Here is a 15,465-nt window from a genome sequence, read left to right on the forward strand (position 1 = left end):
TTGTTGTTCTTACCTTCCAGCCAGTAACACTATAAGTCTTTCCAGCACTTCCTATAGTTATTGTTCTTTCCCACATGCCTGGCAAAGTAGCTGTACAAAAAATGAAGCGACATGATTGCCAGTGAACATACATGTTCCATATAGTCACAAAACCTGTATTGTTCCTAGCTAAAAGGGGTGGTATTTTAATATATTATTATAACAAACAAAAAAAGCAAGGAGAAAAAATCTAAAATTAAATTTAAAAATGGAGAAATGTATTTTGGAATAAAAGTTTGGCAAGAATCAACAAAAAAAGAAAGTTCAAGAATAGGGCAAGACACACTGGGGCTACGTCTAGACTGCAACCCTCTGTCAACAGAGAGATGTAGATTAGGCACATCAAAATTGCTAATAAGCAGGTATTTAAATATCTCGCACTTCATTAGTATAAACGTGGCCACCACTTTTTTTTTAAACAGAGCTTTTTTGAAAAAATTGGCAGTCTAGATGTGGATCTGTCGAAAACAAACCATTTTTCGACAGATCCTGTATTCCTCAAAAAATGAGGTTTACAGGATCTGTCATTCAATCCTTGTTCACTCTGCTGGTGCTGCCATTAGGAATGTTAAATGGTGTCAGTTGTGGTGACTGAGCCATCCACACCCCAAAACATCTACTAAAGCTAACTCAGCAACTCGAAAAATATCTATCGCTTGAGAATTCATTTTGAACTGAGTGAGAGTGGGTGAAAGAAAAGGCAATGAAGTAGTTTCTCAGCTGTCACTGGGTAACAACAAAATCCAAATAATCATCCTGGGATTGATTACAATGTATCTCAAAATCCATAGTATCTGCCAGTCTTCGCTACAGTTTATAAATACATCGGAATAGCTGAACTGTTACAACTATTACTGAGGCTCATAGCTGTAACTAAGTAATGCAGAGTTTGAGGCTTCCAGTAGCCAGCCAAAGTGTTTATAGCACCTTTTAATATCTCTAGAATTTAAGATTTAATTTAAAAAAATTAAATGTCACACCTTTTTGATTACCGAGGTTGGTGCTATCTCCCCACCAAAATTTAATATTAAAATACCTAAAAATATTTCATCATCTGTGGAAAGTTCAAATGTGGCTTCAGACTTTCAGAAAGTGGATTCTACACTGAGTTTTGCAAAGTTGGGCTATGCCTGCATTAGGAGCACTTTCCTGGAAAAGGACGACTGCTGTATCGTACCAGTAAAGTGCCCCTAGAGTGGATGCAGAGATACTGGAAAAGCTGTGCTTTGACCAATACAGCAAAACTACTCCCTGGGAAAAAAAAAGGTGCATGGGCAAAAACACAGGTATGCTGGTGTAACTGCATCAAAACCAGGAGTTCCTGCATCCACAGCTGTATCCATCAGGCATCACAACTCTTCACACTCTTGACTTGCCAACATAGTTTTGCCTGTCAGGAATGTGCAAAGAGGTTATCCCTGACAGACATAACCATGCTGGCAAAAGTCATCATCGTAAAATCTTACCCAAATTATAGAATAAGCCTTCCTTGCCTATCTATTATTGGTTGAAACTTCCAGATCTGTTCAGACTGCCTAGCATACACAATATACCTATTTGCAGGTAGCTGGGCAGAGCTGCCACCTAAGTACATATCCAGGATCTCAGACATGATTGTGCTTGCACAGATAGCTTGATAGCTTGTGCTATTTTTAGCATACTAACTTGATCAGAACTGGCAGATTTACCATATTTACACCTCCCAGCTGCTATGTAGCTGAACCTAGGAATTCTTTGCTCTTTTCCCAATACTTTCAGGTGGTTCTTAGGCTTCTGGTTTATGCCATGGACCTTGACAGCTCTTTTCCATTTCTGATTTCTGTGGTACCCAGCTATACTGCAATTGTTAGCTGGACAAGTCTGTTAGAATGATCATCAGTGAATTAGTTAACAATGGATATGTCTACACTGGGATTAAAAACCTCAGATGGTCTGTGTCAGCTGACTCAAGCTCAGGCTTCAGGGCTGAAAAATTGCTGTGTAGATATTTGGGCTCCAGCCCAAGCCCTAACATCATCACAGCAATTTTTAGTCCTGCAGCCTGAGCCTAAGTCAGCTGACTCGGGTCAGCCATGAATATGCCACGGGGCTTTTATTCCACCATAGATGTACCAAATGCTGACATTTACCCAGTCATTGCCAGGCCTCAGAATTACTACTGTATTGAGAGGAATGAGTGATAATACCTTTCATGGTGCCTCTTTACTGGGAAAAAAGGTATGTTCTTAATTCGTGTTATCTAATACTTGGGGGAACACCCAGGAAAGTTAATTAACTAATTTAATCTGGGAATTTAAAGTGAATTTGGAAAATCACATTAAATTCTTGTGTGGAAATTCCATTCAGCATTAAGGTGAGCTTCAGTTGGTTTAATATTTAGTGAATTATGCTAAACCAAATTAAGGCTGTTTTAATTCTGGTAAAACAAAATACTTTTTTTGTAGCTGCAGGCTTTTTCACAGACTGCTTAAATTGAATGTCCTTCCTGACTCACACAATCCATGGATCACTTAATATAGGATAAACTCAGATTTGTTTCCCTAAATTGTTGTATATAAGATTAGATGAGGACACAAGGACTAGTGTTTTTTTGAAGTTGTGTTGCATCCCATTCTACCATATTGTCATACTAAGGAGCATGTCCAGCATAACTGTTAGTTTTCTCTAGGGGGGCCCATAAGCCAGATGTCATAGATGTAATGGCAAAATTCCATCAGCAAATTTTCACAGTACCTCCCTGTACTAGAACTGATTCAAGCCAATGCCAAGCACTGTCATTTTGGGGTCCATTTTCAAATGTAAATATAAAACAACTAGCCAATTAGACCATCATAAAAAGGGATTTTCAGGTCTCTCCTCCATGTTTGTCTTCTCTCCTGAGTCTCTGGTCTCTCGCTCCGTCTCTCTCTCTCTCCCCTACTATCTCCCCCTCTCTCTCAGCTCTCCTCTTCCTCCTGCCTATCTCTCTGTCTCTCTCCTTCTCGTCTTCTCCCCCTCCTGCCTCTCACTCAGGGGACCACGGAGCCCAAACGGTTGCTTATGCCACTTGCTCCCACGTGGCAGCCTGGCTGAGCGACACAGAAGTCAGCCAAGCACCACGGCGGGAGGTGAAGGGAGGCAGAGTGGTGACGTTCACGGCCAGGGGGCGGGGCCTGGAGCTGCTGTCACGCCGCATGTCACCGCCTGGCCCTGCTTCGACTCCCGCCGTAGCGCTCGGCTGATTTTTGCGCCGCTCAGCCGGGCTGCCGCTGGGGAGCAAGCGGCGCAAGCGGCCATTTAGGCCCCACACTCCCCATGCAGCATGGGCCTCCCAGAGGGAACAGCCAGCATTTCAGGCAACAGCGCCCCCCAGAGGGAACAGCCAGCATTTCAGGCAACAGCGCCCCCCAGAGGGAACAGCCAGCATTTCGGCGTTACAGACTCACAGACACTGGGCTACTATATATATGATTAGCAAATATGACCCCGTTTTCTAGGAATGTGAATGGTTAACTGGCTAACCACTTAACAGCAGCTGAATCGGGGATGCCTGCAAGAGAGCAGCTGGGGTGCTGCCGGGTTGGTCCCGCAGCGCCGAGTGGCGGCGCTACAGCACCAACCCAGCAGCACTCCAGCTGCTCTTGGGGACGCCTGGGGCAGAGCAGCTGGAGTGCTGCCGGGTTGGTCCCAGCTGCTCTGCCCCAGAGGTCCCCGATTCAGCCGCTGCTGAAACAGATCAACGGCTGATTCCAGGAAGCCCGGGGCAGAGCTGCTCTGCCCCGGGCTTCCTGGAATCAGCCGCTGATCTGTTTCAGCAGCGGCTGAATCAGGGACCCCTGGGGCAGAGCAGGTGGGGTCCTGCCGGGTTGGTCCCGCAGCGCTGTCCTTTGGCGCTGCGGGACCAATCCGGCAGCACTCCAGCTGCTCTGCCCCAGGTGTCCCCAAGAACAGCTGGGGTGCTGCCGGGTTGGTCCCGCAGCCCCGAGAGGCAGCGCTACGAGACCAACCCGGCAGCACTCCAGCTGCTCTGCTCCCGGCTTCCCCGATTCAGCTGCTGGTCAGTTTCAGCAGCAGCTGAATGGGGGAAGCCTGTCCGGCTGCCTGAGCACTTCCGGGTTCCTGATGATGCCGGACCATCAGGAGTCCCGGAGCATTGGATGCCAGACTAATGGAGTTTTACTGTATTCTGAATTTTGATGTAGTTTGGCTCTTTGGTTTGAAAAGGTTGACACTCCTGTCCTAAAGGCTGACAAATGGGCTATAACACACTGTAAGGATGAGTGAATTTCAAACCCACGTGCCCTTTACTTAGACTAAGTCTATAATACGGGTGCTACAGAGCCACAGCTATGAGCATGCCACTTAGTGGAAACACTTCCTACAGTGACAGAAGGGGCTTATCCATTTCAGTAGATAATCGAACTCTCTAGTGGTGAGAGGTAAATGAAAGAGCTGCAACGAAGTCCTGAGCACCATAGTTATTTTGATGTAACTTTTAAATGTAGACCAGATCTGAGACTGTTTTGCCACCTAGTCTCAGGAATTCAAGCTTGGGGATAGATAACAGGACTGTACAATAATAATAGCAGGGAGAAGGTAGAGAGGACAGGGCAGGATGTCACTTTCATAAGCAGTAAATTAATACACAAGATTAAACGGTATGGAGAGCATTTTTCCCATGCCCTATGGTAATGCCATTATATTCAAACTCATCACGGTTTAATATAATTTCAACACCAATCAAGTGCTGGGAATTATCTGTAAAGTAACGCATATAAAATACCTTATCTGAGCTGGCTCTCTGTTGAAATGCCAGCAGAATCCTCAGTTATGATATGAGATCTCTAAATCTGCCACTACAGCTCTAATCATTACTCATAAGAGATTTGTGCTTGTACAAAAGTCAGATAAGGGTTGGGGCATGATGCAGTGTTCTATATTAGAGAAGACTGCTAGGGTGACAGAATAAAGACTATGTTAATTTTATGATATACAACTAGCTATCCTATTAGATTATAAGAACCATCACCAGACTCTGTAATATCCATGTTGTATCTTTCATATAAGTGTCACTGCATTTGACTGAATATGTAAAGCTTAATTTAAAAACATTGCAGTTTCTAAATAGTGAAACTGGGTATTTTTCTTGTATTATTTTTATGTTCAGCTATAAAAACTAAGACGCTGAAGTCACCCTGAAAGTTTTATGGTTTGTAGGTTTTTAACAATAAATTGTAAGATCATTTCATGGCATCTGTTAGAGAGTATGCAGCTAAGCCCAGTTGATTAACACTCTAAGCTTTAATTTTGAGTCATTATCACACTGGAAGTGTACATTTCATGTCAGGCAATAAAAATCCTTTTTGTTCACCTGCCTCCTGGATGGCATTATTACTAGACCCTGCAACTTGTCTCCAAAATAGTTTTTTTTAGTAGCATTAGAAAGCAAAACTCAAACCTGTGGCCTGCAAACTCCATTGACAGCAGCGGGAAAGGAGTATGCAAAAAGGTTGTATCCTCAGCAAGCAGAACGCAATACTTTAATTCAAGTTACACTAAACTAATCTTAATTACCAGTATTCCAAAGTCAATGTAGAAAAAAACAATATTTGCTTATTCCTAGTTAATTATATCAAATATATCATTAATAAAAATTAGTAGCTCTCGTCTGTAAATCCCAAAGCCCTTTAAGAAGTAGGATATACAAATGCCATTTTAAACTATGAGGAAACTGAGGCATGGAGAAACAAAATGGTTTGTTGAAGGTCACACACGAGATCACATCAGAGCCAAGAACACAAGACAGTTCTTCTGACAGCCAGGGGTTAACAGTTTAATTTCAGTAGGGCTGCTTGGCTAGGTGGTGTTGTGATAACACGGGACTGCATAACTCTACAGCTTTCAGCTAGGTGTTCATGGAAGTAGCTACTTCCAGAACCAAAACCTCTGTATAACTGAGAATAACCCTTAGGAATAAATTAGCAAGGCAAGAAATTTCAGACTTCTCACATAAGCCACTAACTAAGATTCAAACTAAGGCCACAACCCTCCAAATACTAACACGTGTGATTAATCTAAGCACTTGTGCAATCCCATAGACTTCAGTAGGACAACTCATGAACACAATATTAAACACACATAAAAGTATTTGCAGAATCTGGATTAGGATTATTGACAGCATACAGTGGGTGTGCTTATAGTAAAATCCAGTCCTAGTGAAGTCAATTGAACTGTTTCCATTGACTTCAATGAGAGCTGGATGAGGCCCCAGGAAAGGAAACTGTTGCAGAGACTCAGGTAGCATTAAATGTTTAGTTGTCTGATTTGTAATAGCTTAGTTTGTCCACACAGCAACTCTGCCTGAGAGAACTGAAATTCATCTCCAAAGGGCCTCAGAGAGATTTCACTGTTTGAAATTCCCATTATTTTTCATACCTTCTACTTGGAAGAAGAGTTAAGGAAATAGATCTTCTACTAATGTTTTCCATTACCTTTTGCCAGATTTTGTTTCTATTTATTATGGGGCAAACAATAATGTGGTTTCCTTATTATGCACTTGTCTCTCTGGCTATCGCAGCAGAGTTCCACAAAAAGGATTGATTGGTAAGCTCCCATTCCCTTCCCTTAACTGGTACTGCAACAAAGCATGCCACTGAGAGGTGGATACACAAACAGTGATTATTATATTATTCTTGGGAACAAAGAATTGAATTAGGGTGGGATTTTCAATAGGAGCTAAGTCAACAGTCTGAAACTCATGGCAAATGGGCCACATATGGCCCAAGCAATTCCACAATCCACCCCATACACTTCTGTTGTCATGTCAGTCCCTGTGGCCCAGGGAGGAGACAGGGTGTCGGTATCCTTCCTCCAAGCCCAGCCCCTGCTCTGCCCCTACCTCACCTCTAGCCCTGCTCCCCCTTCTCTCCCCATTGCACCCCTTCCCTCAAGCCCTCTCCCCTGAGGCATATGGCCTTGGGGATTACTGGGTGCCTGGTAGCAGCAACAGGGGCCAGCCTTCCCACACTTACCTCAGCAGCAGGATCTGTAGGAAAGCAAAGCAACACAGCAGCCTCTGCTCCATTCTCTTGCCGTCTCCCAGGCCAGTCTGGTCACTCTACTTCACCGCTCTGCACACACCTCCCCCAGGCCACATGGATGTGCCGGCAGCAGCACGGAGCTAGCAGCTGAAAGCTGCTCTAGCCCTGCTTTGCTGCCGGTGGTGGCAGCTGGGGCTGACACGCAGGGTGTGGGGGAGAGAAGTGTGTGAGCTGGCAGGCGGGGCCAGGAAACATGTGGGTGGAGGAATGCGCAGAGACCCCCCCCCCCACACTTGCCTCCTGAGTTCTGCCAGAGAGGAGTGACCACTGGTCTGGTAGGAGGATTTGAACACTGGCACTGGCCCAAAAGTAAATTGAGTTTGAAATCCCACTGACTTAAGTGGTTTAGGAGCACTAGGCTCACCTACTTTTTAATGGGATTTGTGCACGTAAATCACTTTGCTGCTTTAGAAAATTTCGTCTTTAATCCTATAAATAAAGATTTACAAAAATAAAGGATTTCCTCCTCAGTTTCATTATTTTAAACTAAACTAAAATTAACATTTGAACTACTTGACAGCATCACTTTCTCTGAGATGCACATTTATGATATCCTTCCACAACTGTCTGCAATGGCTAGACAAAAATCAATACCTATTTTAATGTGTTTATTTCCTTTGTATACAAGCCATTCATACACCTCATCACTGATGCACAGGGTGTCATATTTAATACAGAGATCAGCTATTACTTGGAGTTCTTCTTTGGTAAATACCTAGAAGACACACACACACAAAAAGGGTCAATGCATTAATCAGCATACTTAAGATACACTCTGGAATTACAACTATTATGTTAAACTAGAATGGAAGTCTTACCTTGCCAATAGGGTTATGTGGGGTATTCAGTATAATAGCTTTTGTTCTGGAATTAAATTTTCTTGCAAGTTCAGTGGGATCTAAGATCCAATCAGCACTAGATTCAGAGTTCCCAATAGCAGTTTTCTATAATAGGAATAAATGTCTGTATTACTTAAGTGCAACACGGAGGATAGCCCAGACCATATCTTTCCCCATGGAAAGCCCACAAGAAGACCAGTGAGGAAACTATTTGTGCCCTTGAGGTTATGGAGTTTCTGCTGCAATATTTAGTCAAGAGGAGAAAGCTTCAAGCCAATCAGGGAGCATGTTCTGTCTAAATGTTATAGTTACACATTATAATTACACATTATAGTGCATGAACCTAGACAGACAGGAAATTATAGCTGTCTAGAAATTCACAAGGAAATCACATCACATTCAAGGCATTCTTGGAGAGTAAGTGCATCCATGAGGCTAACCAAGCACTACACAGAATTTCCTGGGACTTCTGTCTCCAATGGGGAAAAAGTCCTGATGTTATAAGCCTCCATGTCCATGCTGACCCAAGAGCTCCCTCATCTAGGTTTTGAAGAGCTGGAGTTCACCTATGTTCATGATGATGGGGTCAATGTTTCTAACATAGGGAAATTCTTGCAAATCTTCAGGGAAGTTATGTAACGAATGCTACAGAACAGTTATCCCCAATTCTGCCTCCCACAAAACTGAAGGAGCTCAACTGCACAGAGTGCAGGCACATTGCCTTCCTCAGAGTGGAAGCTTAATACTAGGTTTCTTCAATACTCATCCCTCTAGATTTTTGCTCCAAAGAACAAACATTTTATTATTTCGTTACAACTAATTAGCAGTTTCTTTCAAATTTCCGTGGTGTTGCTTTTTGAAAATCAACCACAGAGAAATTGCTTATCTACATAACTGAACAGTCATTTCACTTTCTGTTGTAAATGGAAGACCATTCCCAATGCAGTAGGGAGTTTTTGGAATAGAAACCATATCCCATCACTTCACAAGCTGCTGAACAGGATCAGAAACCAATCCTTTAAAATAACAAATACACAAACTGTATGAGCATGTGATCACCCGCCTGTTATTCTGTGTTTTGAAACTTTTCTAATGATCTCAAACAAAAAGACTTCAGGAACTTTCAGCATGCATAAATTGAATTAAATGGGAAACAGTGCCCTACTCTACACAAGATTTGGAGGATACTATGTCTATAACACTTGGAATAGCATCACATCTGAGCCTTATTCTGTTGCAGTTTTTTCTCATTTATTATATAGTTGAACGTTAAGAGAAACTAGGTGTGGATCATTTCCTATAATGTGATTATCAAATGTTATTCTCAAAAGAATTCTGCATTCTATGTTTAACAACAATAAATTTAAAAAAAAACACATACATTTCTTAATGGGATAAAAACAGGTTTTGCTCCTGCCATCTTCACCATTGGTTCGTAGCAGTCAAAAAATGGCTCTATTATAACCACCTGAAATTAAAACATGTAGTCAGAAAGACCCAGAACTGAGAAAATATTATGTTTAGTAACACTGTATTACTTTCTTCAGATTTATTTTGGCCATAAGGATTTACTGTGTACCTAAGAGTATTCCACTCTGCTTTAACTGATGCAAATTTTTCATCATCTTAGGACATTATGTGGCAATGATAATAATTAGAAGACATAGACAACATATATTGGGAGTTCTTCAGAGATTAGACATGGATAGTTCTCATGTTACGCACTACAGTTGCGACTAGCATATAATGTTAGAAGTCCTTAAGAAGAGAGACAAAAAAGATATTAAAAAGTGGAGAGAGGAGTCAAAAGATTTAATGAATAATGGCAAAAGATTAAGGTAATGAGAAGACTCAAAGAATGACAGAGGCAAAAAGAGAGAGAAGATCAAAGCAACAGGGAAGGGAGAGAAAACAGATGAGGACACTAAACAGTAATCCTAAGAAAAGGAAAAAAGCTAATGTTCCACATCAGAAAAAGCACATATCAGGGCCTCCCAAACACTGCTTCTCAAAAAGCCATTGCAAGTATCTGGCAGCAGTGGGAAACAAGGCAATACTGAAAGGATAAATCATCCGAGCTAACACATGAAACCAAATACTGGGTATGATACCTACTTTACTTTAAAAATGTGTATACTTTTTTTCACCTTCACATTGATACCATATAATAGTCTGAAGCAAAATCTGAATTATGATGGCTATTCAGACACTGAAAACAGATTGATACCCTGTGCCATACTCAGATTCTTGATACAGACAGCAGTCCACAAAAAGTATGAAATAGAAATCGGTAAAGTAGTAACGGCTACCGTGATGTGAAAGCTATGACAATTATAACAAATAGGAGAGAAAGCTTGTGTGTTGATGACTGGAATAGAAGCATCCATGAGATGGTCTCCTTACTGAAATATGGCCTAGTCTCTGAAAAAGTTTGCCGGCCCCATATCTACAAGACAGGGCTCTTAAGTGTTTGATATAGGCCAAATAGATAAACCTGTAATATATATATTTAAAAAACCATAAAAACCAAACCATCAACATAATTAATTTTATTTTGGTAGCTACAATAAAATACTTCAGATAAAGCTTACTTCATCTCCTTCTTCAATTAATCCCTGGATTGCACTAAACAGAGATCCATATCCTCCCACTGTGACCAAGATGTCTGTGTAAGGGTCAATTTTCCTTCCACAAACCCTCTCATATATCTGGGACAAGGTTTTCACCAGCAGTGGATGGCCCTGTTCAAAATAAAGAAAAACACATTTGGATGCATGCACTGTATATTAAGTAACAGGTAAGGAGATAATCTATCTACACACAGGTACATGCTTTCTCTCTCAATAAACGGAAATAACTGCGGGCAGAACTACTAACAGTTAGGAGTTTTCTGGTATGACTTAGATGAAATATTCTGTTGGGCTGGATTAAGAAAGGGATTTTAGGGCCTGGAACCCGGGGCCCCTGGCTAAGAGAGGTCCCCTTAACCTAGGGTTGCAGCCCGTAAAGCCCGTGTGTTCTGGGCCAAGCCTTCCTGCCGACTCAGGGGGAGGCTGCTCTGCGTGCTGACGTTCTGCCCCTCCCCCTTACCATGGGCTGAAGCCATGTTGCCAGGAGCAATGGAAACTGATGAAGGGCTGCTCTCGCATGGAGGCTCAACACTCCCATTTGCTAGGAATCATGGCCAATTGGAGCTGTGGGGGGTGGTGTCTACAGGTGACTATGGGCTACACAGAGCCATCTGTTCCCCCACTCACCTAACAGGAACTGCCCAGATACACACCCCACAATCTTACCCTCAGCCCCAGCACTGAGGCCCATCCCACACCCTAACTCCTCCCAGACCCCACACCCCAACCCTGAGACCTCTCCTGCACCCTAGGTCCTATCCAGACCCCACACACCCACCTCAACCACCTGCTCTGCTCCCACACTCTAAACCTTGGCCTCAGCCTGGAGCCCCTCCTGTACCCCTCAGCCCCAGTTCCACCCCAGAGTCTGCACCCCGAGCCAGATCCCTCATCCCCCCAACCCTGAATCATCTCCTACACTCCGAATCCCCCAGCCCCACCTCTGCCACAGATCATCCATGTGCAGAATTAATTTTGTTGTGTGAACCAATATGGAAGTGATCTGTCACATATCATCTCCATATTGGTGCACATAACAAAATTAATTCCACACATGGACACAAAAAATTAGAGGGAGAGCTGGCTGCAAAAATAAAAATGGGGAAGGGAGTTGTTTGTGTCTGTTAGTTTGCTTGCTTTTTTGTAACAAATAAAACTATCCAAAGTTATAGCCTAAAATCACTAGTGGGTTTCAAAAGTGTTGTGGGTGATGGGGAACAAAGAGATATTCAACGTATTGATTCCTACCAGACAATTGTTTCTACATCTGGCGCTCTCTGAGTTCTAAAGTGACCGTTAGCACTTTCCTACCTCAAGGTAGCTCCAGGAGCCTCCGGTGTGGTAGGCAAGTTTTGAAGGATAATATAGGGACACAGAGAGGGAGAATCTCAGTTTCTTTCCTTGTACTCCCCCATTTGCCAGTATTGTAATGGGGTATGCAGGGCCCACACTGGCTGGGAAGAGGTTATTGAGAGCCTGTGAGCTCAATAAGCAACAACCCATAACATGAGCTGTCAAGTCTGCAGGGATGAGATAAGAGAGGAAATCCTAGCTTAGTTTCTGTTGTGAATACTAAGATGAGCAGGCCTATATCTGGCACAACTAGACAAAAGGGGACTCTGAACCCAGGCCACAACTGCATTCTTCGGACACTGAATGAAGAAAGAAAAAAAAAAGATTGGAGCAAAAAATAAAGGCTAATATCAGGAAACCAAAAGGGGACACCAATCAGAGAACCCCAGAGGCGCCCAATGCTCCTCAAAGGCATCTAAGGAGTCTATGTATTGCCCAAAGGAACTCTGCTTGACAGCAACTATAAGAGAGACTGGAAATAGGCCCCCACAGTCATAGAACACAAGAACTTGTCCAGATTCTGTCTCCTGGTGTGATGAATGGCCAGCTTGGCCAGCACCAGGAGAAAACTGACAAAGAGATCTCAGCTTTCTGAGGCCACAGGCCAACTTAGTAGTGGCTAACTAGAAGGTATGGATTAAATGTACTAGCCTCTTAAAGAGAGGCCAGCTGGGCACAGCGGAAAACTACTACGAGCCAGAGTCTCCTTGGGGCAAGTAAGCCTGGTATGGGGCTTTTGCCTTTGCTTTGATCCCTGTAACTAATTTACTCTACTTTTGGTATCTGAGGACAAGCTGAGGTAGGAAGTAACCCATGTACATAGCAGAAAGTCTGAATAATCATACTTTAGCTAGCTTATTTCAGGGTCCCTAGACTACTTCCTCTACTGACCCACTGAGGACATTGGTGTGGAGATCACTGGACACGAGGGCAGGAAGGCCAATAAGTGTGAAATTGGGCTAAAGATTTGTCAGGAAGCTACTAGATTATTGTTATACTGGACTTGTTTTCCCTGGAAATGGGGGGGACTATAAGCGACCTGGCCAGAGGACAGCTTGGTACACATGCTGCACTATAAGATAATAATCTAAGTGAAGGACTCTGCTGTAAATAACCCTACATTGGGAATGTTGCTCAGCAGCTGACAACCAGAAACCCATGCTTAGAAAGAGGAAGAGGAGCCAAGATGAAAGGGGACAAAGTTATTCACCTAATTTAAAACCACGTTATACAGCAGCATTTCATGCAAAAACTTTCCCCAAAGTTCAATGTACTTACAAAGCCACGGGTGTACTGGTTCAGCCTATCAACTGTCGCTGCCTTGGCTAGCTCTTCTTTAACATAGCTAGGAGGGGATATATCTGGAAGGCCTTGACCAAGATTAACAATTGAGGGGTCTGCAGCCACCTTAGTAAATTCAACCCTAGGGAAAAATGTGTTAAATTTTTACCAATAACATGATCCTGCTCCTTTGTCATACTTAATGTTAAAGATAAAAGCAATAGGCCTCTATTAAAGGAAGCAGCATGGGGGGGCTTATTGGGTAGTCAACTACTCGACTACTCACTTACATCCCTATTAGGAACCCCAAATGTGGGCAGAACCACTCGGGGAGATGGTGTGTCCAGACCATATCTCCTGAACAGCCTGCATTGTCAGCACTCATAGGGGAGCCTGTAGACAAAAACTGCCCACCCCCAGCTTGCTTCCTGGAGTAGGACAGCAATGAAACAATATCCCAGGGTGAACCCCGCACACACTCAGGACATAGTGGATCTTGCTGGAAAAGGCAGGTGCAGTTACTGGGGTGAATCTAGTCTAACAGATTACCGAGTTTCACAGCATCATCCAGTCATTTCACTGAACTCTATAAACATTCCTAGTCACACCAGTCTTTGAAACATTCCTAGTCATACCATTCTATAGACATATGGTTCTCAACTGGTGATTCATGGTGACTTTTTCGGTGGTCCACAGGAACATTGTCCAAAGTCACACAGTGTGAGCAGGCGCTGCCGTTAGGCTGTTTTACGCCATGTTCACAAGCACGCGGCGCATCATCCATAGCATCACCTAGGATGTAATCGCGTTGTGTTGCCAGTAACTTCCATCTGAGGCTCTGAGCATCAGCGTAGCTGCTGCTGTCGTGCTGAGCTGTTGCTGTTTCATTCGTCTTGTGCTACATGTGCTGTTTTACAGATGTGGTGTAGTTTGTTTATAATGGCAACAACAGGAAGAAATGTCAAGCTCAAGTATTCGGAGGACTACATCAAATTTGGCTTCACTTGTCAAGAAAAAGAAGGCGTGGATTTGCCACAATGTGTTATTTGTTGCAAAGTCTTGGGGAATGACTCAATGAAGCTAGCACTTCAAGTACCACTCCAAACATTGAAAAGCTTGTCAGTGAGAAGAGAATCCAACAATCTGTTAGTAAAAAATAAATTTCAAACCAAAATGTTTGTTGTCTGCTCTTTTTTATCATGTCTCAGAAAGGAGGTGGTCCACGAAAATGTTTTGATTGGCCTGCTGGTCCGTGGACTGAAACGAGTTCAGAATCACTGCTATAGTGATTTCATAGTTTGATAGTTGTTCCTTTAATCCTACCAAAAGCTAACTATAGCATCTTTAAACTGCAATTTGTTCTTCTCTTATGTGTGCTCTTTCCTTCTGCCCTTCTCTCACCAGCCAAATGTTAACCAGATAAAAACTGTGATTACAATTTCACAGACACAGACATCAATTACAGAGACTGCTGTGATGGGTCTGAGACAGAATGGTCACTTTCAAGAGGGCAGTAAGTGCATTTAAATAATCTGTCCAACCCCTTGGGTAATGTTACAAACTAATGAAATTCCGCTAATTGGCAATGACACATTGACTGATCCACTGAGGCTATTTTGAGACCAATGTAAGTTCTGGATAAAAACAATAAAATATAGTAAGTTAATTTCTACAGTGACAGGTTCAAGATGGTTAAATTAAACAGGTATAAATTAATTAAGCTAAATTGTTCAACAAAACTATAAATCTGTAGGTGCGACTATATCTGAGAATCAAACCACCTGAAACTATGAGTGCTGGGGGGTGCTGCTGTTAGCCCTGGCTTGAAGTGATCTCCATTATATACAGGGTTTACAGTTTGGTACAACAGTTTCCAGCATCCCCCTATACAAACTGTTCTAGCATCCCTGCTGTGAATTAACTTTGTTTTACATTGGTTCATTCTGCACTGCAGAATTCAAACTTAGTCACAGCTTATGACCTTGTATTGGCTTAATTCACACCTTCACCACCATATTTGATCCACTGAATCTACCTTTTAGGCATACGTGTGGCTACAATTCAACATCAAGGCTAACAAGAGATACATACTTCTGAGATGCTGGATACATAATCAGATTAGAAAAGATAACACACTAGCTGACTTTTAGAATTCTGCATATATTTTAATATGTCACTTACCACACATTGACATCGAGCCCTTCAATTCGTTTTGTGTTTTTGTGCTTGAAGGCCATTGTCTAC

At 42.7% G+C, this 15,465-nt stretch overlaps 1 protein-coding gene across 6 annotated transcripts in view; it reads right to left on the minus strand.

The window, feature by feature from the left end:
• Positions 1–15,465, minus strand: part of KYAT3 (kynurenine aminotransferase 3) — a 53,861-nt gene that overhangs the window by 19,238 nt on the left and 19,158 nt on the right. For all 6 annotated transcript variants that reach the window (XM_075936439.1, XM_075936444.1, XM_075936442.1 and 3 more), the window contains 7 exons: positions 15,403–15,461; positions 13,219–13,363; positions 10,549–10,698; positions 9,339–9,425; positions 7,937–8,062; positions 7,713–7,833; positions 14–90 (listed from right to left, as the gene is read on the minus strand). In XM_075936439.1, coding sequence (XP_075792554.1) covers positions 14–90; positions 7,713–7,833; positions 7,937–8,062; positions 9,339–9,425; positions 10,549–10,698; positions 13,219–13,363; positions 15,403–15,461 — 765 coding nt within the window. The remainder of the gene's footprint in view (positions 1–13; positions 91–7,712; positions 7,834–7,936; positions 8,063–9,338; positions 9,426–10,548; positions 10,699–13,218; positions 13,364–15,402; positions 15,462–15,465) is intronic.

This window comes from Pelodiscus sinensis, chromosome 9 (genome assembly GCF_049634645.1).
Source record: "Pelodiscus sinensis isolate JC-2024 chromosome 9, ASM4963464v1, whole genome shotgun sequence".
NCBI classification, from domain to species: domain Eukaryota; kingdom Metazoa; phylum Chordata; order Testudines; family Trionychidae; genus Pelodiscus; species Pelodiscus sinensis.